Here is a 24,723-nt window from a genome sequence, read left to right on the forward strand (position 1 = left end):
CATCCCTGTGAGGATCCAGCAAGCGTTTGATTCTGGAAGTGACAAGGTGCATCTAGAGAAAGCCAACAGAAAGTACCACAATTCAAGAATTCCACCACAATGTTTGCACAGTCTTTTTGACTGCATGGAGACACCATGTAACCAATCATCCAACTCTCCTGATCAGAAAGTCATGGTCTACTGTTTGAGGAAAGCAGGCAAGAACCACCGGAGATAGTTCAGGCTGTGCAAGCATTCATTAAATGTAGGTGCTGGACTCTCAGGAAATCCAGTTTGTTATCTTAAGTTCATTGAATCATCAGGGGAGCATTTGACATGATTTGGACCTATTCTGAGTGGCTGAAACACAGAAAACTGTCATGGGCATCTTCTATTTGAGAGGCAGCAGCTCACAAAATCATAACATTCATATAAAAACTCAGGGAGGTACAGCATGAGCTAGCAGTCCTAGTATGCATGAGACAAGGTTTTTCTGAGTTAGAAACAAAACCCACAACAACTAAGCCAAAAATGAACATTTAACATAAATGAGAAAATAATCAGATTAAGTGAGAATGAGGCAAGACAATGAGCTGCCCACCATGGCTAAATCTGGGGACATGAATAAACAAACTAATTAATAAGGACTTCAGAGTGAAGACAGATGTTCTCCAATCCATCTTGCAGAAGTGGATCATGACAATAAAGATAATTTCTGCCATGGATTTCCTGTAGCCAGTGGAGAGCCCCATCCCTGCTAGCACAGCAGTGCTGCACCTGCCCTGGCTGTGGGCAATGTGACATGGGGACATTAGGGCTCCCACACTTTTTATCCCACTTCCCACTGATACAGGGAACTACAGCCGAGGGGGAAGGTGGACAGCTGGGGACAGTGACAACTTAAAATTGCACCAACTTTCAAAAGCAGATTTCTGTCAACATTTCATTTTCTAAGAGAGAAACTGAAGCAAAAAAAATGCCTTTCTCCACTTTGGGAGACTTATGTCTCTTCTAACCCATCAATAACATTTTGGAGTTAGATTGCCAGAGCTCCTCATCATCTTATATCATAATCATCATTATGATCATTGTATCATAATCAAATCTCATCCTTACAAGCTTTTTATTCTACCATTCTTTTGCCTCACCTCACACTCAAGATTCTAAATTCTCTGCAGATGAACAATCTTCTTATTCAGCTGGTACAATGCTCAGGCATTTTTTTTTGAGAAACTGTGTTTCTCAAAATCACAATAGGAAAAATTTTTGTCTGTCTAAAACCACACCTCAAAATTTCATCATGGGTAAAAATATTCTGTTCCCAGGTATAATCTCATTAGACAAAGAGCTCTGTTCATTGAAAGCCAGGTAATTAAGGGAAAAAAAGCTCACATCTGAATAATAATATTAGCTCTGGAAACAGCTGGATACATGCAGCTGCTGATGTGCAGCTGCACAACATGTTAAGCCTTGATGTTCTACACATCTGTAGATTTGTAGAATCTACAGATGAATTATCTACACATTTGCTTAAATTGGGAGTGGAAAATCAGAATATAAAAAACCCAAACCCCAATATAATTGTTCTCAATAAGCCATGAGAGGGGTTGCCTGTACCATTTTCCCATAAAGGCGAAAGATAAGGAGGCTTCTGAAATCAGTGTGAAACTGTTGAGCTCACACACCAAATCCATATTTCTACAATCAAGGCTGTCTGAAAGGACAACATTATAATAAATCCAAGACTGTAGGCACAGTTCACTTTTTCAGCCATTTTAGAGAAGAGAAATGATTTAGTTTGCAAACTTACAAATACTAGGCGCTGTCTAGCACTGTGTGTCCTTAAAATATTTTTCACTCTTTTATGGATCTCATCTCCATTTGCTGGTGAAGGCCAACCAGTGCTAAATCTGCAAGAGGAAGAGGAAAAACAAAGTGAAGAAATATTTTCTTGTTGAAGAACTCTTTGATTGAGATTTCTTTTTCCTTTTAATTATGAAGCATGCATTACTTCCTTCTATTTGGAACACACACAATGCTTTGATTTGATTCTTATTCTTCTCTGGGGTACAAGTAAAGAAACATTTCAAAGCAGTGCATAAACAGTATGTAGCCACAACACCAACAGAAGATGAAAACCAGAAAATGCTGATGATTTTGTAACTTGAGTAATATTTCTGTAACGTTTGTGTGGTCCCTACAGAATAAAAAAGCTATACTACTCCCAGTGATCAGGTTTCATTTGCCTCTCTTTAAAGGAAGTATTGCACACATGAAGTTCTTTTCACTGGAATAAATCAAAAGGAAGGTAACCCCAATGCATACGAATTGGAAAACACATGGAGTCAAAAACTTGCAATTGCAGTCTTTATTTCACAAGGAGAAATGCATTTTAAGTTTGTTTGGTTTTGATTTTTTTTTTTTTTTAAATATTAAAAACTAAGTAGCTTGCTTGGTATGAGTAATTTAAAACAAACCTCTACTTTTGGGTTTTACCTTATTATGTTTTGGATTATTTTTTTCCACTTTACTAAAATGCCCTCATCCTTCTCAGCAAGTTCAGAAGCTGGCATAAATTTCATATCTATAGTTATTCCCAGTCTCTTAAGGGGGGCAACTAAGACTTTAAGAACAGAATCCTTTACATGCCAACATTAAAAAATGTATTTTTTTTCACAAAGAAACATCAGTAGAAGGAAAGAATAATTGGAGGAAAGTTATGAAATGCTAACTTACGTAGGCTCATCACACTGGAAAGAGCATCAAATGAAGATTGTGGATCTTCATTTCAATGTTGCCTAAGCTCTGAGAGCTTGACTTTGCACCAAGAAAATCACAACTCATGATGGGGTATCATGCTAATGAGAGCACGGGTCAGTGGGCGAGCTGTGAGCTGGCGAAGCAGGCACTGCAATCTGAGCTGCTGAACAGCAGCCAACAGCAGCACGGAGCTGCCATTCCCTGCCCGGATCAGGAGCACCAGCAACACCGACATGCTTTGGTGGCTTCCCAGAATTGATGCAGTGGAGAAACAGCGTGTCTCTGAGCCCTGAGATTCCAGTTTGCTCTGTACAGGGACTGGGAGTGCCAGCTCTCCTGTCCCCCTCTCTCCGAGTTATCACATTCCCTGCATTATCCAGTCTATCACTCTCAAATCCCCAGTCTGATCGTGCCTGGCTCAGTTCACCTTCACTAAACCTCCAGAAATTTCAATACAGCTCAAGAACTGCTCAGCTCCTTTCAAAAAGAACAAACCAAGTACACAGAGACAGCTTCAGTACAAAACAGGCAGCCTAGAAATGTAAAAATTAATGGGAGCAGGATGCTGAAAATGGGACGTGCCAGATTATCTTGAAGGTTGCAGGCAGGGCATAGAGTTCTTTGCAATCTTTTGGATCATTCCTTTTATTACCAGGGACAAAGATTGAAATATAACTAGAAAGTGACCAGTTCTTTGCTTTTGAGTAATCTTCTTCTATTTTCTTCTATCTAAACAACTTATTTGGACTCACTTATTGTTGCTTTTACGTCCAAAATATCTCTCGTTGTTCTAAACAGCACCAGTATTTTCAGCTTATATATGAGCTTCTTTAAATCAATTCATCTACTTGAGAATGCTTCTATTTTTCTTCAGGAAAGGGTTCCAAGAAATGACAAAATATTGGAGGTATATAACAAATAATCCAATATGATTTCTAAAGATTTCGTTGTTGTCTATCCTCGCATCACTACAAGCAGGAATTTTCACCAAGTTGTCTACAGCATTCATATTACCATCCTGAGAATTTTGCAATGAATTCCAAACCCAAGAGCATGTATGGCAAATCCATACTGTACAATTCTTTTGCATACTAGAATCCAGCAATCTGTTGCACTAAAAGATTTCACATACCTTCTTCTAAAAGAATGTAAAATGGTTTGAGAATTTTGTTAGGGTAGAAAAGCACTGCCTTTAAAGATACAGAAGTCTGAGTCCCTTAAGCAGAAAGGAAGGTTCACTTTCCTAATGCAGTCAAACCCCATTTGATGAACTGCATTACAATGCTTGTGCTCTACCACCTGTTTTGGAAAAAAAACACACTTTTTTTTTAAAAGGAGACAGGTAAGGGAAAGGGTCTGCAGTGATACTATCATCTTACAGCTTCCCATTAGAATTTACAACATTTACTGATATTAAAGGACCTCTGAAATACATGTTTAAAAATCTGCATCCTAGATGCACTGAGTGAGTCATTTCCCAGTTGACAAATAAAAGATAGAGCCATGAAGTCATAGCATTTTCCCTTATTTATACAGCAGCTGCTGTTCTTCCAACACTCAGGTTGCTTGCTCTGAGAAGTTGGAATAGATTGCCTTTGGGAAATAAATTTTATGAAATTCGTATGTAAGATTTCAGGTCATTGTTATTAATCGTAAATTTACAAATACCCTTTGAGATAAATGTATTTACTTTTGGGGGAAAAAAAAAAAAAAAGAAAACCCAGCCTGCTATTGTATTCAGTTAGAAAATACATGGCTATGTCTGCATGAAGAAGATTTAAGTACTTAATTTGAGAACTATTAAATTCTTTCTCCAGGTGATTTTATGGATCAATCCACTAGTGTGCGCTGTGGTATAACAAATGTTGGCCCCTCACACAGACCCCGAACTTCATTTACCAAAAAAAAACCAATTAAAAAAAACCCCAAAAAAACCTTAAGTGTGATTAAAAATGGTATCAGCTTCTTTTTAATTAGCTTTTCTAGTATTTTTATTGTCTAATTTTAGCAACAACTATAGGGTCTAATCCACGTTTAAAGAATAATGTTAATATTTACCAAACGAAGTACAAACTAAAATAAAATCATGCCTGAAACACAACAACCATAATCTGAAGTGAAACCCTTTTATATTCCAACTCTCTTATTGGAAATACTTTATCAAACAGGCTTTACTGCACAGCTTCTTGGAGTATAAATAAAGGGATTCTATTTGCCCAAAATCACCAATAACAACTCTTTAAAATGAACAGCTACTTATTTATGTGATTAAAGTGTCACTATCATATTGCAGTGTTCAAAGGAAAGTCATTTCATTTCAATGACTGTTTGTCCTGATAAACGAAATAAACTTCTACAGCTGTATTCTTTGTCATACTTTCAATTTTCCCTGGGACTTGCAAACATTCTGCAGTTACATCAGTTTAAATTGTTTATTGATTCCAATAGATTGTATAAACACTTTGGAAATATAGCTCAGTGACCTAGAAAAAGCCAGATCAATCAGAGAACTTTTCAAGATTAATTTCTAAGATGTTGTGTTGAGTCCGATCAAGGAAACAGAACCATTTTCCCTTGTAATGTGACTAAAAGGCATTTATTTTCTTTTATGAGATAAGGATTTTTTAAGGTCATACTGACAACATCTACCTTGATGGAAAAAAAAAAAAAAAAAGAAGCCAAACAGATAGTGTAGATTTTGTGCTAAAGATGATTTTCATGTATAATTTTATCCATTAGGATGAAATACTCCATTAGAAATGCAAACAGGATACATCCACCCATGTACTCTACTCAAACAGCAGCCTGCAAACTTGAGAGCTGTAATAAATAGGAATTTTTAAATGTCAGACAATCCAATCATCCACTTGCACGTAGCAAAAACATTAATATCACATTTCAGCAGGAAATATTAATACATTTCACATCAGCAGAATTAATGCCAGAGCCTTGTGCAGAGTACTTGCAGTGGCTCTCGTGACCCCTTCCCCCAGCAGAGCACCTCCCTGCCTTGGGAACAATTCCGTGCATGCGGCCTCCACGGAATTCATCAGCTTCAAAGACACAGTCCTCACGCTGAGCAAAACCACATACAAGGACAAACTATCAGAGGGCAGAAATCAATGGAGTCCTGTAGTACCAGATTCACAGCAGCAGAGAACACCACTGTAATTGGGGGGAAGAGAGAGTAAGAACACTTATAGCTGAGTATAACCTGAAAAAAACACAATTTGCAAGAACTTGCACAAAAAAACCCACCTCACATATTTTATATCTCTGCAGGTATTTATTCAGCATTCATAGTAGGGAAGGACATGGCTTTACTCTCATTTTAGAGGACTTGAGGTGGTAATTCAGCAGGATGAACCTGGTTTTCAGTGCATACTGGTCTGTGAGGAGGCACAATAGAAAAGCTGGGCTACACTTCAGGGTTTTCCGGGTCTGTTTAGTCAAGGACACAGTTTTGGTTTGCTTTTTCTTAAAGCCACCGATGGCTATGATGCAGCCCAGAAGTGTTTTAGAGCCTCTGTTTATACATAGAAGCCTGAATTGTAATGAAGTTATACCAACACAAACCCCCCACATTCTCACAATGTTGGAAGTGGAGGAGGGTGGTTGCTTTCACAGTAGCAGGATATTACTATGAAGCAGGAACAACCACACACACACAGGGCCTTAAATCAGAGCACAGAAGCCTAAATATTTGGAAGCAGAAGCTGACAGCTCAGCTGTGTACCAATTTTCTCTCCCTCTAAACCAAGACAGGAAAAAAAAGGTAAAATTTCTCATGCTTTCTATGTAGCTCCTCTTACTTTCAAAAGCCCTGTTTATAGCTGGGCCTTGAAGCACTTGTGACACGTTCAGTGCTGAGTTCTTAAATCGGTAAATGCTTTTTTCCTCTTCCTTTTCATATCCAGCCCTTAAAACTGTGGCAATATACATCATGTAGAAAGAAACTTAATGGCAGACAGCTTCCGAAATTTCAATGAAAGTCAATACTCCAGCTAAGCAGTTGCTCCCAAAAGGTTGAAGTCATTCTGGTACTAAATCATTAGTATGTCACAAATTGGCTGCACCTCCTTATGCTCTTTGCAAGATTTTCCATTACCTTCTATCTTCTCTGAATTTATTAATTTATACACAAAATGGCTCTGACAGCAATCAATTTCAAATTTACTTACTGCTGCAGCAAAATCAACCAATGCAGATGACAAATAGTACAGATGTTGGTCAAAAATATGAAAGAAGGGTTAGGTATTGCTCACTTTTGCAGAATGCAGTATGAAATAACTGACTTTCAAGTGCTAATTCCAGAAGTTAGTATTTAAAGGATACAAAAGAAATAAACTTTCCCAAGAGGTGAGATTGGTAAACCCAAAACATTCTTACAAAAGTAAATTCCAAAAATCAGAAGTAATGACTTTTAAATGGCTAGAAACAGACAGAAAACCAAGGTGCAGGCTCTCCTGAGATTTCTTGATCTGATTTCTTTTTCCTAAGAAACCTGCAATATTTTTCAGTGTTCTACTTTGTAGCAGAAGTTCTCAAAAGCTCTCCTAAAGCATACCCTCTCACAGAAGCAAGCCCTGTCTCAGGATGCATGCCAGTCTCTAAAATACCAGGTGAACCACCTGTTTCTGCTTTTTGCTGTGCAATAAAAATAACCCCCAAGATCCTGGCATGATCGTTTTCAAGATCACTGAAGCCAAAAATTCTGGTAACTGGTGTTTTCAAGGACTTCACATAGGATCTAGTATTTCATTAATATCTATTAGTATCTTTCATTATATCTATCACTGCCAATATCTAACTCCACGCTGTTATTTCCCTAGGACTAGGAAAATGAGAATATGAAAAGATGGTAGTAAAACAATAGAGGAGTATTACAGAAGGGCATCCAATCCAGACACTTAACCTCTGTCTCACTTCAAAGAGAACTCAGGTTTTTGTTAAATTTTATAGCAGGTAAGATCACATACCAGCAGCATAACCAGGAGAACATGAAAAAAGCTATCGAACTGCACTTCAATCTGGAAACAAAAGCAGAAGCAAGCTATTTCCAGAGTAGGAAAAAGGCTCCTTTGATCCCAAATGCACGAGAAGTAGCTTTGCCTCTCACATAACAGAAGCAGTCAAATACTCCCATGATTGTTGTAGTCTCTTGAGGAAAGGATTTTTCTTGTGCCAGCACACAGCTCTGTTCAAAGGACTTCTTGACCTTATGGAATCCATCTCACTATTTCTCCTTTTCTTTCTGACAGGTAGTTTGCTGCAGGTTTCAGTGCTGCAAGGAAGGCTTAGCTTGTAAGTCCCCAAGAAAAACCCCATCTTCTAGGAGTGCATGAGGATGTCTGTGCACCATGAAAGCAAGGACTGGACTCCAATTTTGCTTTCCTGAAGCAGCACTGAAAGGGCAGAGCATGAATACTCTTTCCACATCAGGCCACTGATCTCTGCACAACCAAGCAAACAACTGCCTTGGCACACTGTGGGGCACAGGGTGTGGCAAACTCGGGGGTCTGGGGGTGCCACTGGTCTGCACAGGAGCTGCAGCCAAACCTACAGAATCATGGAATGGTGAGGGCAGGAAGGGACCTCTGGAGGGTTGTTTGGCCACATCACTCTGCTGAGTGTCAGCTTCCAACATCAGCAAATGCCTCCATAAAGAAAAATGTAAAAAGAAAGTATGAAAAATCAATATTCAAAACTTGGCTGTCTTGTTCAATAGTAAATCTATTTACAGTTCTGCTTCTGACTGAAATCCCAGAGGAAAGGGGAAGAGGATTGATTTGTGGTGTCTCTAGCATGCTCAAAGAAAGGGACTGAAAACTGCCAGGGAGGATACAAAAGGGCTCAGAGGACCTTGCACAAGACCCCAATTTCTGTCTCACTGAAAAGTATTGCAGTGGTTTAACAACCACACAGCAGGGCTCTGGGAGGTACTCCCAAGAAGGCAGACAGTCACTTCATACTACTTTTTAAATAAGAAAGGGAAAAGAGGGAACTAAAGGTCGAGGTGGGGAGTCAAGTTTCATATTGACTGTGGGTTGACTAGCATTAAAAACAGTAGCCTGGATATGCTAAGCAATTTGTCTTTGTAATTCAAAATAAAATTGAGGAAATAAACAACAAATACTGTGAGATAAGACTCCATATTCTTCCAATTACACTAACACTGCTTTTCTTTCAGTGCACTGATTTCCTCTGTATTTCTATGATCTGAACAGCAGTGTTTGCATGCATTTCCAAACATTGACCTCTAAACCATGTTTGTCATTCCAAGTATAACTCTCAGTACACAATCAGCTAAAACCATTGTTATCTCAGCAGCATGAAACAGAGATCAATTTTTTTTAGACTATGCCCTTTATTTCTCATTTTGATTTTTTTTTTCTGATGACAGAAGTAAATGGTTACATATTTTACATAAAGAGACGTTACAGCTCTGAAGAGCTGAGAACATTTGCTTTAATAAGAAGAAAAAACATAATTTCACAAGATCAGAAATCTCTTCTGGAGAGAGGCTCATAAAGAAAAAAGCAAGAACATTCAGACAAGTTCAAGATTAACTGGCAGACGACTGAATTACTATGCATGTAACATCAGCTCACAACATACAAGACTTTCCTGCTATCAATAGAAGGCACCCCATCAGCTCTAAATAAAATGTCTATATAATTTAGCCCAAATCCCTCCAAAAGGAGTCCAGCTGAAAAAAGGATAAAAAAGTTACCATGACAATATCTCCTCCCCAGATATGGGTAACTAATACACAAACATTGTCAGAGGAGAGTGGGGAGGGAGACAAGACAACAAAGAAACCTCCTTCAAACCCCAGATACATCCTAATCTCTGTGTAACACTTCTCAAGATACACTATTACACAGAACAACTAACAAACAAGTTTTCAAGCAGAGGAAGATGTTAAAACACCAACTTGATCTTTGTGAGTATTAAAAATTCAGTCCCCACCTGCCATCTGTCATTTTTCTTTTTAAAGAAAAAACTGAGACAGTTTTTCTGTTTTGGAAACAAGCATTAGGCTGTGTGTAGGCTGCAAAATGCAACCTGCAAGCATTGACTTACTTGGTACTAATGGTAACAGAGTGTGAACTGGTCACCAAAGCACATCTTCAGCATTTAGGACAGGTCATCAGTTTAATCCTTAGTTTCTCCCAATTATTTTATCTATTTGCTTACTCAGGACTAGCTTTGCATACAGTTTTTCTGTTCCCAGAAAGCTAACCAATAAATTGTTATTTGAATGTACAAGAGAAGCACCAAGAACATGTTCTACTCAGCTGCAAGCAGGAAATACTCTCCTTGAAGAACTGGAGGGCTTAAGCATGAAATAATTTTCTGCTTTTTTGACATTTCTTCCATTCCACCCTCATAAGACACTGAAGCTGGGAAACTGGCCCAAAATATTAACTTGGGGACTGAAATCAACTGAATTAAAGGATATTTTAAACTGTCCCCTACACAGTCCCACTGGGGTCAGTGGACATAGCTAAGAAAAATAATTGAAATATAGCAATTAATTTACACAGAATAGTGCCAGAGGTCCACACTTCAACTCAAAAAATCAAAATCAAAATCTTAGGATGTCAACAAAGTGAAAAGATTTGAAAATAACACACTGAGTAGATTAAGGCTAGCCCAAGCATGTTATGCACTCCAGTCACACGTGAGTACAGCACAGCCCCAAGTATGTGCTCAAAAACACCTGTGAGAAGTCAGATGGAAAAAACATTTCCAAGTACCTACTATAAAGTTTACTTGCCATTTTTACATATCTGTATTTACATTCCTGAGACTCCAATCACATCTGAAACAGTGATGATTCATTTAAGTGATGATTTATTCATTCTCTGTTCCAGATGGACATTGGCAGCCTAAAATCTGGGGTGTCACCATTCCAGAGATTTTCACTGCCATGTTACTAGGACTGTAATCATCAAGCAGAGAGGTGATGGCAAACACAGCAAAAGTCAAACAACAACACAGCTGTTGCAGGAAGATTTTTCAGTCTTTTTTTCAGCCCTCACACTTCCAAACATGCAAACTACAGTCATGCAGACACTGTTATCATTGTCTCATGTTCCTAAGTCCAGAGTGTCACAAACAAAACCAGGGCATTACCTTTCCCTCAGAGAAGATCGATTCAGCACAGAACTTGGAGAAGGCTCCTGACCTGCTGGAGGTGCTGAATGCTCCAAAGAAGCAGCAGAATGGGACTCCCTGTTGGATGGATCTGGGCTCACATCCTCCTTGCAAAGAGCAGAACTGTCCAAGCCTTTTCCACTGGTAGATTTCGCCTGAAAAATACCCCACCAAACTAAAATTTATTACAAATATCAAGATGTACAATTTTCATGCTTTTATTTCTCAACCTGAAATAGTCATTCAGGAATATCTATCTGCTGGGGAAAGAACAAGAACCCTCATTTCATACAAAAATCCATGGCCTAAAGTAAACCAACAAGTCTCAGAGGAATCTGTTGGTAACTAACACACCATCTTATGTGAAACTACTGCAAGAGCCCTTTTATCAACTTTTCTGCAAAACTTAAAGGCTTACCCTTCCCAGGAATCTTACAGATTCAGAATAATGCCTGAGAGTCTAAACAACCCATGGAACAATCCAGTGGCAGCACAATATATTAGACTCACATGGTAAACAGAACTACAGTCCTCAGTAATAAAAGTTTAGACTCTGAGAAACGTGTGCTTAACATATATATCAAACTTTACCCTCATAATTCTCTTTCTTTCCTTCTCCCTATTATCATCAGTTTTCCCAGCCATTAGGAAATCTAGGATGGCACACGTAACTAAATGCCTAAACCCACTATTTTTGCAGTACTTCAGGAACACAGGCAAAAACAACTAAGTGAGGACATAAATAATAAAACCTCCCAGACCCAAACCAACCCTGACATTGATCTTTCGATTCTTTCAATACAGAAAGAAGCTAAAATCTGAAAAAGAAAGGATGTGAAATAACACAACAGTGACTTCCTAGTAGTGCCAGTGCCACCTTTGCACACAGTTCCAGAATGAAGAATGCTCATAGAATAACTGGTAAGGCAAATGCTAATGACCTTTAAAGGCTCCTCTCTGGCTTTGCTGCAAGCCTTAATGCCAAGGAAAAGCAAATTCTGTATGTGCAGGCATAAGCATCTTTAAAGAGTGCTACGTTTCCTTCTAGTGTTTGTAAATAATCTGTCAGCAGACCTTAACCAGCCTAGATCAGATGTAAAATATCCTTTTTCTTGCTTTTGATACTACAGTAGATAAAGTTTTAAAAATACCTACGCTAGACAATCCAAGAAAGATTGGGAAGCTTGGAGCTTCCCAAAAAACAGTGTGCAAGCAAAAACACTTCAGAGTACTCACTTCAGTTTTCTTGGGTCTGTAGCTGTTGAGAGGGGAAGGATCTGGAGAAAGAAAAATGGTCCATGACAGAAGAAATCAAAAAGATATTTGCATTTCCTAAATTCTATGAAATCTTTTACAAAGCATCCTGTCTGTCCTCACAAACAAAACTAAAATGATTTATTATTTTGCCTCATTGTATTTCAGGAAATCACCTTCTTTAGCTGAAAACCGTACCTTCCCATTGAATGGAATAGTGTTTGCAATAATGAATCAGTGTAGGTACCATCTTCTGCACAGACAGAAGTAACACATTTTGTTACACTATTTTTGCTTAAATCAGTATCAAAATAGGCTCTACCATTCCCAAAAATTCTCATGTACATTCCTCTACCTTACTAATCCTCTCTGAAAAAATTTTCATGTGAGCATCTCTCCCTCCTCCTATCACCTCTACATTCCTTCCTTCACCACTGACTCACAAACATGAATACAAAGCCCAGGGAAACCCATGGAGAAACACTCAGGCCCATACTGGGTTAGGATTTTTCACCAGTGTCAATATGCACCTCATCCCTGAGGAGCTGACATTAAATCTGCTTTCTTCATCTGGTATACCAGTTTGTACTGAACAGCCCTGTGACCCAGGAAAAGCAAAAAGGGACTAAACTGTATTGTCTGCATTAAGATTTCTAATCCTAGGGATCTGTTCTTTTCAGAAGTTCAGTTAAGCCCCATGGCACAGGCAGGTGACCAAAGAATCCTCTGGATATTAATAGTGAGGTAGATCTTGGTCTCCTAAATACTGGCCAGAAACCACCAGCTCATTTTGTAAGTGTGCAATGGTATCAGATGATCTGGTCTGTTCCATTATCCAGCTATCATAGACTGGCAAATCTGTTCCCAAAGGGGATGTGAAACCTTTAAAATCCAGCACCCAATGCAACGACAAAGAACAAATGTAAAATAACACGTTCATAATGATTTGCTGTATAACAAATTATAATTAGTGAGGAAATGAAATAAAAATGAGGCAAAGCACACATAAACAAATACTGATGAGATTCATTAAAACCCTCATATTATAAGACGTGCAATAAAATCAAGTTTTAGGGTGCTTTCTTAAATTTCTGGTCCCACACTTTTTATTAAACTCTCACTTACTGATACCAAAGGATGCTAAAGCAGATATTGCAACACATCCTGGATGCTCATTAATAATGGTAAATCACTGATTCACTGCTCACAGATACTGCTGAAATAAGCATTATTAATTTTTGAAGGAATAGAGCCCCTGAACTTCAACATAATCCATACTCCAAGTCTGATCAACACACCCACAAACCATGGTGCAGATTTTCCCCACCATTCAAGTCAACAAAAAAGTAGAGTGAAACAGAGCACTCGTCTGAGCTTTGGAATTCTCTCCTCCTATTTTCCTATCATGCAGAACTATGTTTCAAGCTTCATGAGGTAAAGAACTGTTCAAGGGCACCCTCTGAAGCAGTAATTTATTCAGCATTCTTCCTTTTCCTAGGAAGAACTAACAGCTTTTTCTCCATCACACACTGACATTTTCATAATGAATAAAAAACCAAAGTAATAATAAAAAGCCCCAAATAAAACTACTACCTGCAGAAATCAAAAGCATTAATGAGATATGTAGTAGAAAATACTGACCATGGGGTGCCTTGGGCCAGACTTCTGCTGTGCTTTCTCGCAGGGAACACCAGGGATGAAGTTTAATGCCAGGACTTGGTTGTCCAACCTGAAGCAAAAATACTGTTAAAATGCTCAGTATCAGATGTATCAATTCCTTTTTTTTTCTGGTTTTGTTCATAAGACCACAACTAGTACTTTCTAAAATATTTTACTTTATTTAAATATGATTTTAGACTATTTTCATAGCACTTGGCTTGTGTGCATTATTAGCATTACTGTGCATAAACAGAAATGGTGCTAGAAAGGTCTAGAAAACTCTGAATGTCCTATTGTTCAAAGAAAGGAAAAATACAGATAGTTTCTCCTTCATCTGTAATGTCTGCAGTCTTTTTAAACAATTCCTGGTATCTCATATTTATTCTAAACAGCTCAGAGCTCACCAAGAGAGATCTGAATCGCTTCCTAATTAAAAAGTTACATTTAATATAATCCAATTTTGATCTTCGTGTAACACAAAATCTCCAGGCCAAAAGAGTTCTCAGCAGTAAAGATTCCCTAAAAGAAGAATTCTCAATCTAGAAAGGCCATGACAGCTAGGACATGCTGAATTAAGAGACAAGCTTTCTCCTTTTTTTGTGCAAACATAACCAAGCATTGAAAATCAATAATCAGTGTTAATGATACTATAATTAAACTATGAACTTCACCTATAGATCAAAAACCAGAAGAATTGAGTAAAAGGAGTTAAAAGAAAAATATTTGAGAGAAACAGTAGATTGATGAATAATTAATGACTTATTCAGGCTGTTTTGAATTTTTAAAAGGTAGCTATATGTAGAATAAACTTTGGAAAGAATTCTAAACTTTGAGACTATATATTATTAATTAATTAGTACTGATACTAGGTAAAAAGGTAGAAGTAAACTATTCAACCACTAGATCATCTAACTGGTTGTGGTATGTGCCCAGAACTATAGAGAAATCATAATGTCACAGCACAGAAGATGAACAATCTCATTTCTGCCCCTACAAATTTGAAGTGATTTTCTAAAAACAGAGAATTGTTCCAATACGAAGAAAAATTAAGAGGGGGGAAAAAAATGAGTATATTATCCTCCAGGTGGCTGGGAGACGTAGCTCTCTGATTTTAAAAGTTACACACAATTTTTTTAAATAAGTACCTAATTTCAGGACAATTTTTCATGTATGGCAAAATGTTCTTATGTTATGAACTCTAAGTCAAAGTGTTTGAGATGTAGCTCTGAGCAAAGGAAGTGTTCCAAAGATCACAGGATGCCAACATAAAAAAAAGTTGAAAGAGAGGAAGTGTAAGTGTTCATAATGTGACTAGACACTCTTTCTTTAAAGTCTTATTCAGGATTTTTTAATACTAATATCAATTACTTCCAAGCTGAATTTATACACCTATTATCCTGTCTAGTGTGCTGGAAGAAAAGAAATGGGGCCTCAGAGAATTTAACCAAGATATTCATGAAAGAATTTGATCTTTGTCTGTTACTAAAGCGGATAAAAGAAATTTTATTTTAGTTAATTTTACATTTAAATCATTCTGTGACAGACTCTTAAGGAGAGGAAAAATTATTCATCTAAACTAAGAGCTGAATGAATTTTTGGAGTGCAATTTAGTGAAAGAACAATATTTGAACTGAGCTTAAGCTGGAAGCACCTTGGAGCGAATACAAACCCGTCTGATGACAAAGGGAGGTTTGTCAGTGTCTCTCCTGAACTCGTGAGGCCCCAGGTTCAGGTGGGCCAGTCTCTGCCTGGCCTCCTCCGAGAGCTCGCACATGCGGCGCTTGGTGTACGGGGAGGGGGAGTGCGACTTGGAGGCGATGGTGGGCTGCTCGTAGCTCCTCACTGCCGAGCTCTGCCTGCCCTTCTCAGCCAAAGGAGGGCTTTTCTTTGGTAGCTTTGTCTGCATTTTTCCATTTAGGGCTGAATGATGCACCCAGTTCATATCAGCCTGAAGTGAAGAAGAGAAATTATCAGATTTGACAGTGTGTAGGACAAAGATCGCTGAACATAATGCAAACAAGGAACTAATAATTTTACCAGAAAGAGATGTCATGGCAGCTGAAGTTCCCCTCACAGAACTATAAGCAAACAGCAATTTAAAAAACAATGTGTTTACCATTTTCTCTGGAACCAAAAGGTTAAACACCTAGTACTACATGTTAGATGTTAAGTGTCTGATACTTCATTAGCTTTCTCACAGTTAGAGGAGATTGTAAAAATTAAATTGAATTGCGTCACAAGTTCCTTTAACACAAAGTTTATCTGAATTAGCCATACACAGATTTGAGGCATATTTTCATCTATTTAAGCTTTTATTATAAAACTCTTACCCTTTGAATAAAAGGCATAAATTAAAATAGGAGCCCATTTAATAGTTTAAATTATATGCATTTAGAGTTGCCTAAAGCTCCAAAAGAAGTGCAACTACATTCTCTAAAATTCATATTGTCTTGAATGATGGTGAATTTACTAGTTCTTTACAGTGTAAAGTTTAGTTGAAAAAAATAATACTCTTCCTGTCAGAATTTTTTTTCAAGCTGGAGCTAGTTGACATTAGCCCTAAATCTGAATATTACACACACTGCTTTGGTTCAGAGGAACCCAGAAATAAAAAGTCCAGCTTGCCTTCAAGCCTTTCCCTCCACACCCAGCCACCAGCGAGGCTGAGGCCGTGTGCTTGTTTTGTATTGACAGAATGTGAATTTGGCAGCACAGAGACCGCTCCCACCACTCCTCTGAATTCCCACAGGTCCAGCATGGACCTGGCCCACACAAAGCCAGACCTAATTCTCTAAGACTAATCTCAGCTTCATCAGAAGCAGGCAGTGCTGCTCCTGGCTTACACCACTTGTGAAACTGGACCTTCACTGCAACACAAGCAAATCTGAGATGCCATTCATGGATACTTTTAGGAACAGTTTAAATTTTCAATCAAATTGCCCTTATTCAAGGCACCTTCACTGAAGCCACTTTTCTGACAATGACAATTTTCACTGATTTATAGTTCTTTTTCTGTCTCAATACATTTCATTTCCTAAATTTGGAAGAAACTTCTCATTGAAATCATTAGCAGTGCCACCAAGTTAAAGTCACCTAAGTGTCTTTGCACACAATCCTTCCTGACAACCATTCTCCTTCAGTGATGCTGCACCATTTTTCAATAGTACAGCAAAAAAGGGAGGATGTAAGAGTAACTTTACATGACAGCTTGTGCCAGAAATCCAAACCAAAATTCCAATCTGTGAGACCAGAGAAGAGTGATACTTCACCTTTAACTTTACTTGCTGCAAAAGCAGCATTTCCAGATTAATATAGGTGATAGCCTTTTTGACAAAAATCTGCATTTCCATTACTGTCAATGATACAGTTATGGAAAACAATTAAATTAATTGGTTCGGTTTAATAATGTACCTTCTCTAACTTCACCTAGTTTTCACTGTCTTTAATTTTAAATGTCAGTAACAAATGGTGAGAAGGCATCTTCTCATGTACAAATACACCAGAGACTGACACTTCAGCTGATCACAGAACACAGCAGCTGATAATTGTTTCAGATTCAAGGAACTCTCAGCATCTACTGTCATGCACCAAACCCACTCTTTACTCATACTTGATTAAAAATTTAATCAAGTTGTCAAGCACCCATGATACCTGCTTTATCCACAACAAAAGAATGAGGAAAGTTTGAAGTGAGCAGCACATGCAAAAATTGGAAGCAAGGCTATCAATATTAAATCTAGAAATTACATTGTAAACAATTAAATTGTGCTAACCTGTATGTGACTCCTTCCTAAGCTTAACAGACTGTCTGAAATAAGGGAGTTTGTAGAAAATCTCAATTTTGGTGCAATTCCCTAGAAGAGAGACAATAATTGAACATCAAGCTCCAACTCAAGATAAAGGGTATCAAAGAGGTAAATGTCACCTAATGTAACAAACCATTCCTAATTTTCAGCCATTTCCTTTGTTAATTTCAGCCTTTAATAAAGATAATTAGAAAAGACAGAACAGCAATGGTAAATGTCAAGATGCTAACATTTGCATTTCTGACAATTCAATTACAGATGATTACTCTGCTTTTGTGCAACAATTAAGGTCTGACTTTTATTTTAATACATTTTTTTTGTCAAAAGCACTTTTAAAGATTTTTCATGCCATGCTATATGGCATCAATAAAAATTTCAGTCATGCTCTAGAAGTTTCATTAATGCTAACTCTGCAAACTTGTTTGAGAACAATCTCAGTTGTGCCAACTCTTTTGTAAAAACATTTTGTTTAATCAGTCAATCACACTGCAAATAACTATTTCTTTGTAACAGTATGACTAAGAACACCCTTCATTCTGTAATCTTGAGAGTAGTCTGATTTCTGTGGATGCCTCCCTTGTTCCATAACCATGTTCCACCTGCTCACAATCCCCTCCTGTCCATGGGGCAGCCCTAGATTGTCCCGCTTAGAATCGGTAGGGTCCAGCTGGGCCTCCTGGTGAAGCACAGCACACACACAGCAATGGCCAGCATTTTTACATGATTAGCAGCTTCTGTTCCACTCACCTTTTACTGCAGCCATGGCTAGGAACATAGCACCTCAGACAACTACTTTCTTTCTATTCACTGAGCATCAGCTAATGCATTCCAAATTTACTGGGTGTAAAGGACAGGGCTTACAACACACAAGCATTATTTCCCAAATAGCAGCATTAAAAAAGGCATAAAAGAACTAAATGCCACATATGCTATAAAGAAGTGGCAATCATCTATGTGTGTCCTATACAGCTCTTCAGAATCCAGGAGAGAATCAAGTGCCCCCAGAAATTTCTACTCTTTCTTCTTTGAACATGGACAGAATTTGCTGCCTGAGGCATCTCAATGCACAGGCATTTGTGCACATGAACACACAAAATCACTGAGACATGAAAGGGAGCTGGGTCTGTTTGTGACTCTGTCCTACATCCATAAGAATTCGCAGGAACTTCATGAGTGAAGTCTATTGATGAACCAAACCATTCTCTACCACTTGCCTAAACACTGATTTCCCATTATGGGACATGATCTGGCCCCAGGATAGATTATGGAAATCAAATGACTAAAATGCTAAGAAAGCTCAGTCACAGCAATTAACAAAGTCCAGGATTCAATCAAGTCAAGTTATGGCTCATAAAAGGGGTTTTAAGCCTGATCATCTTTAATCAACTTGTTTTTATTACTAATGAATTGTCAAGTGCTATCAACAATTTAAAAAAGGACACATCAGAATTAGTAAGTCTACTATAAAACACAACAATAGAGCACCTACTGCTTTTACAGAGACTGGAAATAATGACAAAACTGTTAAGTGTTCATACCTAAACAATTACACAAACTATGGTTTCTTCAGAGAAATAGTCTGTGGAGAGGGAATATGAGATGGTATTTGAATGCACAAGCATGGATATGTCAAAAGCAACTCACAGGCCAAAGCCATCAGAGGATTTGCTCTGTTTTCTGCAGTTCCCAGATCAGGGATTGCTGTAGGATATTCAACATAGAATTATGTAAAGACCATCATATAGCCCCAAACACATCTGTAAATGAAAACCCAGCTGGAAAGTTTTTGGGATCCCTTCTGCTTCTGGCTTGGTGGTGCCTGCAGTCCTAAACAGTTCTGCACCAATCATTCAACAGAAGAGACATAATATCAATTTGATCACAAAAAAAGTATAAAGGTGGTTCATATTTAGAAGAATGCAAGTCTAATACGTGCTTTTGACTGTAAGGAACACAAGTACAACTCTAGCTTAAAAAAGTATATATGAATATAACAGAAGGCCTTATACTGGCCTGTTAATGGAAGATAACATAACTAAAAAGAAACTGTTTTAAGTAATGTGGCAAATACTGCACGAAGGTGGGGAACAGAGATAAGAACATCTGTAAGAAATCACTACCACAGTCCAGGCATAAACATATTCTAAAAGGCAAAGGTTGCAGAGAAATACAGAAGAGCCAGCAAGAGCCTCAGCTGGGCAACACTGGACCAGGAGAGATAACTCGAGACATGTCTTGTATGCACACTGAGTTTGTAAACCTCATAAGACATTTAGCCAGGGACATTATCAGCCAAGTGCCAGATTTCTGGAGGAGTTCTGATCCTCTCAACTTGGGATTCCTTCCAACTGGCAGATTAGCAGTGTTAATCAGACACTACTTGTCACTGCCTATCTGAACTCCACAACCGTAACCTTACTGTTGCTACCTTTATTTTTTTTTAATAAAAGACAAATTTATTTGGAATCAAAGTGCCACTGAAGCACAGCTGCCATTCAAAAATATTCAGCATCTCAGCTGGCTATAAATAACTTTTCATGTGGGAAGAACATAGCTTCAGTAGCATAGGAATAATGGGAGGGTTCTCACGACCTTGTTTAACACTTCCTTTTGCTTAGCATTCACATCCAGCACTTTGTGCTGACAGACTCAGCAAGAGGCACTTGCCAGTAAAGCTCAGGGAACACTGGGAGATGGAGGCACTTGAGACTGCATCTCTACTGGAGGTAAAAATCCCTCCATAGTTATTCCATTTGGCAAGTGAAGAGAGGAACAAGAAGTTCCTTTTGGGAGCCTCCCTCCAATGCCATCAATCACCCCTTCTGCATTATTCCTGAAAAGGGGGTCACTATGCCAAAATTCTCACTTAAACTGTACTTTCAAGCTATGGAAATGGAATGGAGCAACAAAGGCTTCTGCAGACCCTGCTCCAGGGCAGAGATGGATTTTGTTTATGCTGCTCCCAAGGATATGGATGTTTGTGTCTTACAGCAGTCAACTTTTTAAAGCTACTACAGTGTCATCATTCATCAGCTACACATCCAAATTACTCTGACCAGATCTCCTCACAGCTTACAAATTATGGCACCTTCTCTTTATTAGAAAATATGTAATTTTTGTTTTAAAGAACTCAGTTTGACAAAACCCATCAAACTCCTCTAGCAGCTCTGCTTCTATGAAGACTCACTATATACTCTGTTCACAAAAAATCTAAAAGCATTTAGCTAATTTGTTACTATTTGTTACACCTCATTTGTTACTACCTCCCTATTCTTCCTCAACAAAGGAATAAAGTACCTATTCTATGAGCAGTATGGAAGCAAAACAGTCCCACCCCATCTCTTGAGCCGCACCACGATGCATGGGATGAGCCACAGCAAAGAGATACTACAGCCAAAAAATAATGGTTGTTTTTGCAGGGACAGTTTAAACTACTGCAGAATCAGACATTTTGCAGCACAAAATCACAACTTTAATTCACTCAAATGTAACACAGCATTAGATACCAAATTAGCACTTCTAATTACAAGTGTCTGGGCAGTTTCCAGGTTGCCCTTTTAGGGGAAAGACTACACCAGCTAAAAGACACGAGTGAACTTTAATCAGCATTTCCTTCCTCCCATGTACCTTTAGTCCAACCACAATGGACAGGGTAATTGAGTTATTTTCCAAATGTCCTGCCAATCCACCCGTAAAACTCCACAAAAACCTTAAAACACATCATCACCATCCTCCTTAAAGTGCATTCCCGGGTTATTCTGCTGACAATTAAGAGTCAACTGTCAAACTTCATGAAAGGGCAATGTGAAATTAATTCATTTTCATTTAATATGTACTTGAGCCCTTATCTCCAGAAAATTAGCATTAATTCATTGCACTCATTCTGTCAATTAGCTTTTGTTCCAAAATGCTAGGGAGAGGGACCAAGGAGGAGGGTTGCATGGCTTCTATTGAGAACCATGAAGTCAATATGCCATTTCCTGCATCCCTTCAGCCACCAGCTGCATCACAGATTAGACTGAATGGAGACATGTCATGGTGCCACACTGCAAACCAAGTGGAAACTAACTTTTTCACATTAAATAATTTCTTGAAGCATTTTGAAAAAAAGATTATACTTTCCCTGAAGTTCAACTGTGGATTTGTACATTCAACACCTTAAAATGGCAAAATCTGTCAGAAGTAATCGCTTTTCATTTGAAGCAGTTCAAGGGGTTTCTTCAGTGAAGCAGACTGTGTCATAAATACAATCCACAGACATTCACTCACTGTGAAAGACGGGGACCTCTTCATTAAAATCTCACGCACCAAACCACGGTGCCCATGGGTAAGCTTAGGGTCAGGGAACAGGAAATCTCTTGTATTTTCTTCGTACGTAGCCAGAACTTTTCCCACTAAAAAGAAAATACATACTTTAATTGGAAAATAGACAAAGCTGCACAGCACAGACACCACACACAGAGCCATGTTGAAACCAGGATAAATTTTGCTCTTTAGAAATTAACAGCATGGCTCTAAAACTCCTACAGCACTAGGAAATAATCTCATCAAGTTAAATCAGCAGCAAAAATGGGCAGAATCTACTATGAAACTATGCTTCAATGTTACTGGAAAAAAAATTAAAGACGATTGTGTTAACTGTTCTATAACAGGCACATGAAAGGTTTTCTTCAGGGAACTTTTGAGGACTTTTCTTCTTTCTTTCCCTTCCATGCCACAGAAAAAAAACAGTATTTTTTTAATGGTATCCAATTCCTTATGAAAAACTACCATTGCATACTACAGAACAGTAATAGCAGTAAGAAAGCAAAATAATTACTTCAAGATTTTCTCAATACTCTAGCTTCCTATTTCTAAAAAAAAAAAAAAAAAAGCTTTTCTTTAGAGGTAAACCTTTCAGGGCTTATTGAAAAAAAAGGTAACTTGTGCTGTTGCAGCCATCTTGCTAGCTTATGTTGGGCTGTATCACACCTATGTCCCAGCCCTGAATATAAATTCCTTATGCAAGATCCTTTACCTTCCCACAAAAAAAATCCCAATTCACTATATTTCTTCAAGTAAACAGTCTGATAAGTCACCTGAGAGAAGCAGTAGTTTCCTTGAAAGTACTAAGGACAAGTGACAGAGAATGCTTTTAATACCACAGTTTCCAAATGAGTCCTCTTTAAAACTTGACTTTACTTCCAATAAAATGCAGATTTACATTATTCATGGGAACACTTGAATTTCATTAAAATAGATTTTTATAATCACACAAACCAATAACAGAAGTATGACAAATCGGTATTTATTATCTTCACACATCCCAAGAGACCTGTAATACTTATAGTGAGGATAAGAGTTTTCCCAATGGTCACCATTAAAATGGAAGGAAAAAAGTGCCACTCTGAGAACAAGATTATGCACTCTGAAATTTCACAGACAGCCTCTCTGCAAGTGAATTGTGATGCAGTTAATAATTATGCACTGGATGATTTCAGTTTATTTTCCATTTTTAAAATACTATCACTTTCCTAAGCCCGAGTATGGTACATTTAAATATTCAGTTATTATTCACTTTCAAGAATGAGATCCTCTTGATCTATTAATATTTTCTATTCAGAGGACTATTTGTTGAAGTGCTTTCTATGTTGTTTGTGTGTTAGAAAAAGTGATTGTGTTGTAATGGGCAATGTCCTCCTGGAAATTCACCTATTAAACTGCATAATTTATGAAAAGACTGATACAATACCTGGAGGAACGAGCTGTATTAGTTCAAGTACTGCTGTGTCAACTAGAAGGGAAAAAAGTTTTTCATGAGTTAAAAAAAACACTAAAATGAAAATTCCCATAGTCAAAACCCCAGAAAAATGGATCAATGATTTAAGCTTCACTGCACTATTTCCACCACACCAATAATAAGATAAAATTAAGTACAGCTTGCATAAATACCATAGATGAACACAATGGCATTAGCAGGGTACAAATGACAACACTAAATCTGACTTAGTAAGTTCTATCTGCTGCCAAGTTTGTCCTCTTTTAAAGAAGATTATGCATGCTTTTCCCCCTTTACAGATAACTCCCATGTGAGGGTGCATACTCCTGCAGTTTGAGGTTGGGTCAGTGTTTTCTTACCACAATTCATTATACGCATGTAGCAAGACAACTTTCTTAAAAAAGAAAATAATAATTTTACAAAAGTTGGAGGTTTATTCTTCTATAATTTGAAAATTAATCGAATAAACAACCACATAAATAAATCCACTACCCAATAACCAGCTGAACTTTCAATCACTTACGGCTTTTAATCCTTTTCCTGTTCCAAAGAATGTAATATACATTTCTAGAGGCATTTTGTTAGATAATAGTGATTACCCACTAGTTTTTCAGAGAACAGGCTCCTGATAGAAAAACTATCACATACTTTAAACCTCCAAAACATCTTTAGAGCCCCTATATGCGTGGCATTAATGGATACAATATAATACACAAAAAAAAAAAACATACACTCCAGTAACTTCATAAGGTCTCCAGGATCAACTATGTTAGCAAATGCCTGAAAAAGAAACAAAAGTAACAATAACAATAGTAATAATAATAATAATAATAATAATAATAATAGGAATAATACTGGCACAGTCAAAGTATTCAAATGGACCACTGGGGAAAGAGAAGGAAAAAAAAAACCACCTCAAAATCAATGCTCTTCCTTGCCAAGATGGTTTCCAAGAGTCCTATCCCCACTGGAAAAATAAATGATAATAAAATTATCATTTGGAACATGATCAAATTCATTGAAAGCCAGCAGTTCTTGTTTCTCTCCATAGAGTTCCCTCTCTGTATGTAAATAACAGAAATAATTTATTGTGAAGAGTTGAAGATGTAAAGGTAAGCACTGTCTAAAAAAAATTCAAGGGAGAAACATAAATTGCTGAATGTACTGCAGTTCTGATAGATCAATGTTCTCTAATTTATTAGTAACACCTTAAGCTTCGTTTTCACAGAGGTGACTTTTCAGTCTCCTGTTCAGTTTTTTTTAATGGAATCTTGTGTGAAGAGATAGAAGGGAATAGGAGAGGATGTTGCACTGGATGGAGGTCCTCTACATTACACTGAAAAC

General features: G+C 37.7%; 1 protein-coding gene across 1 annotated transcript in view; it reads right to left on the reverse strand.

Annotated features, from left to right (window-relative positions):
- SPATA6 (spermatogenesis associated 6) overlaps window positions 1-24,723 on the reverse strand; it is a 38,013-nt gene that overhangs the window by 7,546 nt on the left and 5,744 nt on the right. The window contains exons 3-11 of the mRNA XM_058842777.1: window positions 24,111-24,159; window positions 23,353-23,394; window positions 21,891-22,015; window positions 17,589-17,669; window positions 15,485-15,763; window positions 13,798-13,885; window positions 12,139-12,179; window positions 10,882-11,057; window positions 1,790-1,889 (exon numbers count right to left, since the gene is read on the reverse strand). Of these exons, the coding sequence (XP_058698760.1) occupies window positions 1,790-1,889; window positions 10,882-11,057; window positions 12,139-12,179; window positions 13,798-13,885; window positions 15,485-15,763; window positions 17,589-17,669; window positions 21,891-22,015; window positions 23,353-23,394; window positions 24,111-24,159 (981 nt within the window). The remainder of the gene's footprint in view (window positions 1-1,789; window positions 1,890-10,881; window positions 11,058-12,138; window positions 12,180-13,797; window positions 13,886-15,484; window positions 15,764-17,588; window positions 17,670-21,890; window positions 22,016-23,352; window positions 23,395-24,110; window positions 24,160-24,723) is intronic.

This window comes from Poecile atricapillus, chromosome 7, assembly GCF_030490865.1.
Source record: "Poecile atricapillus isolate bPoeAtr1 chromosome 7, bPoeAtr1.hap1, whole genome shotgun sequence".
Lineage (NCBI taxonomy): Eukaryota > Metazoa > Chordata > Aves > Passeriformes > Paridae > Poecile > Poecile atricapillus.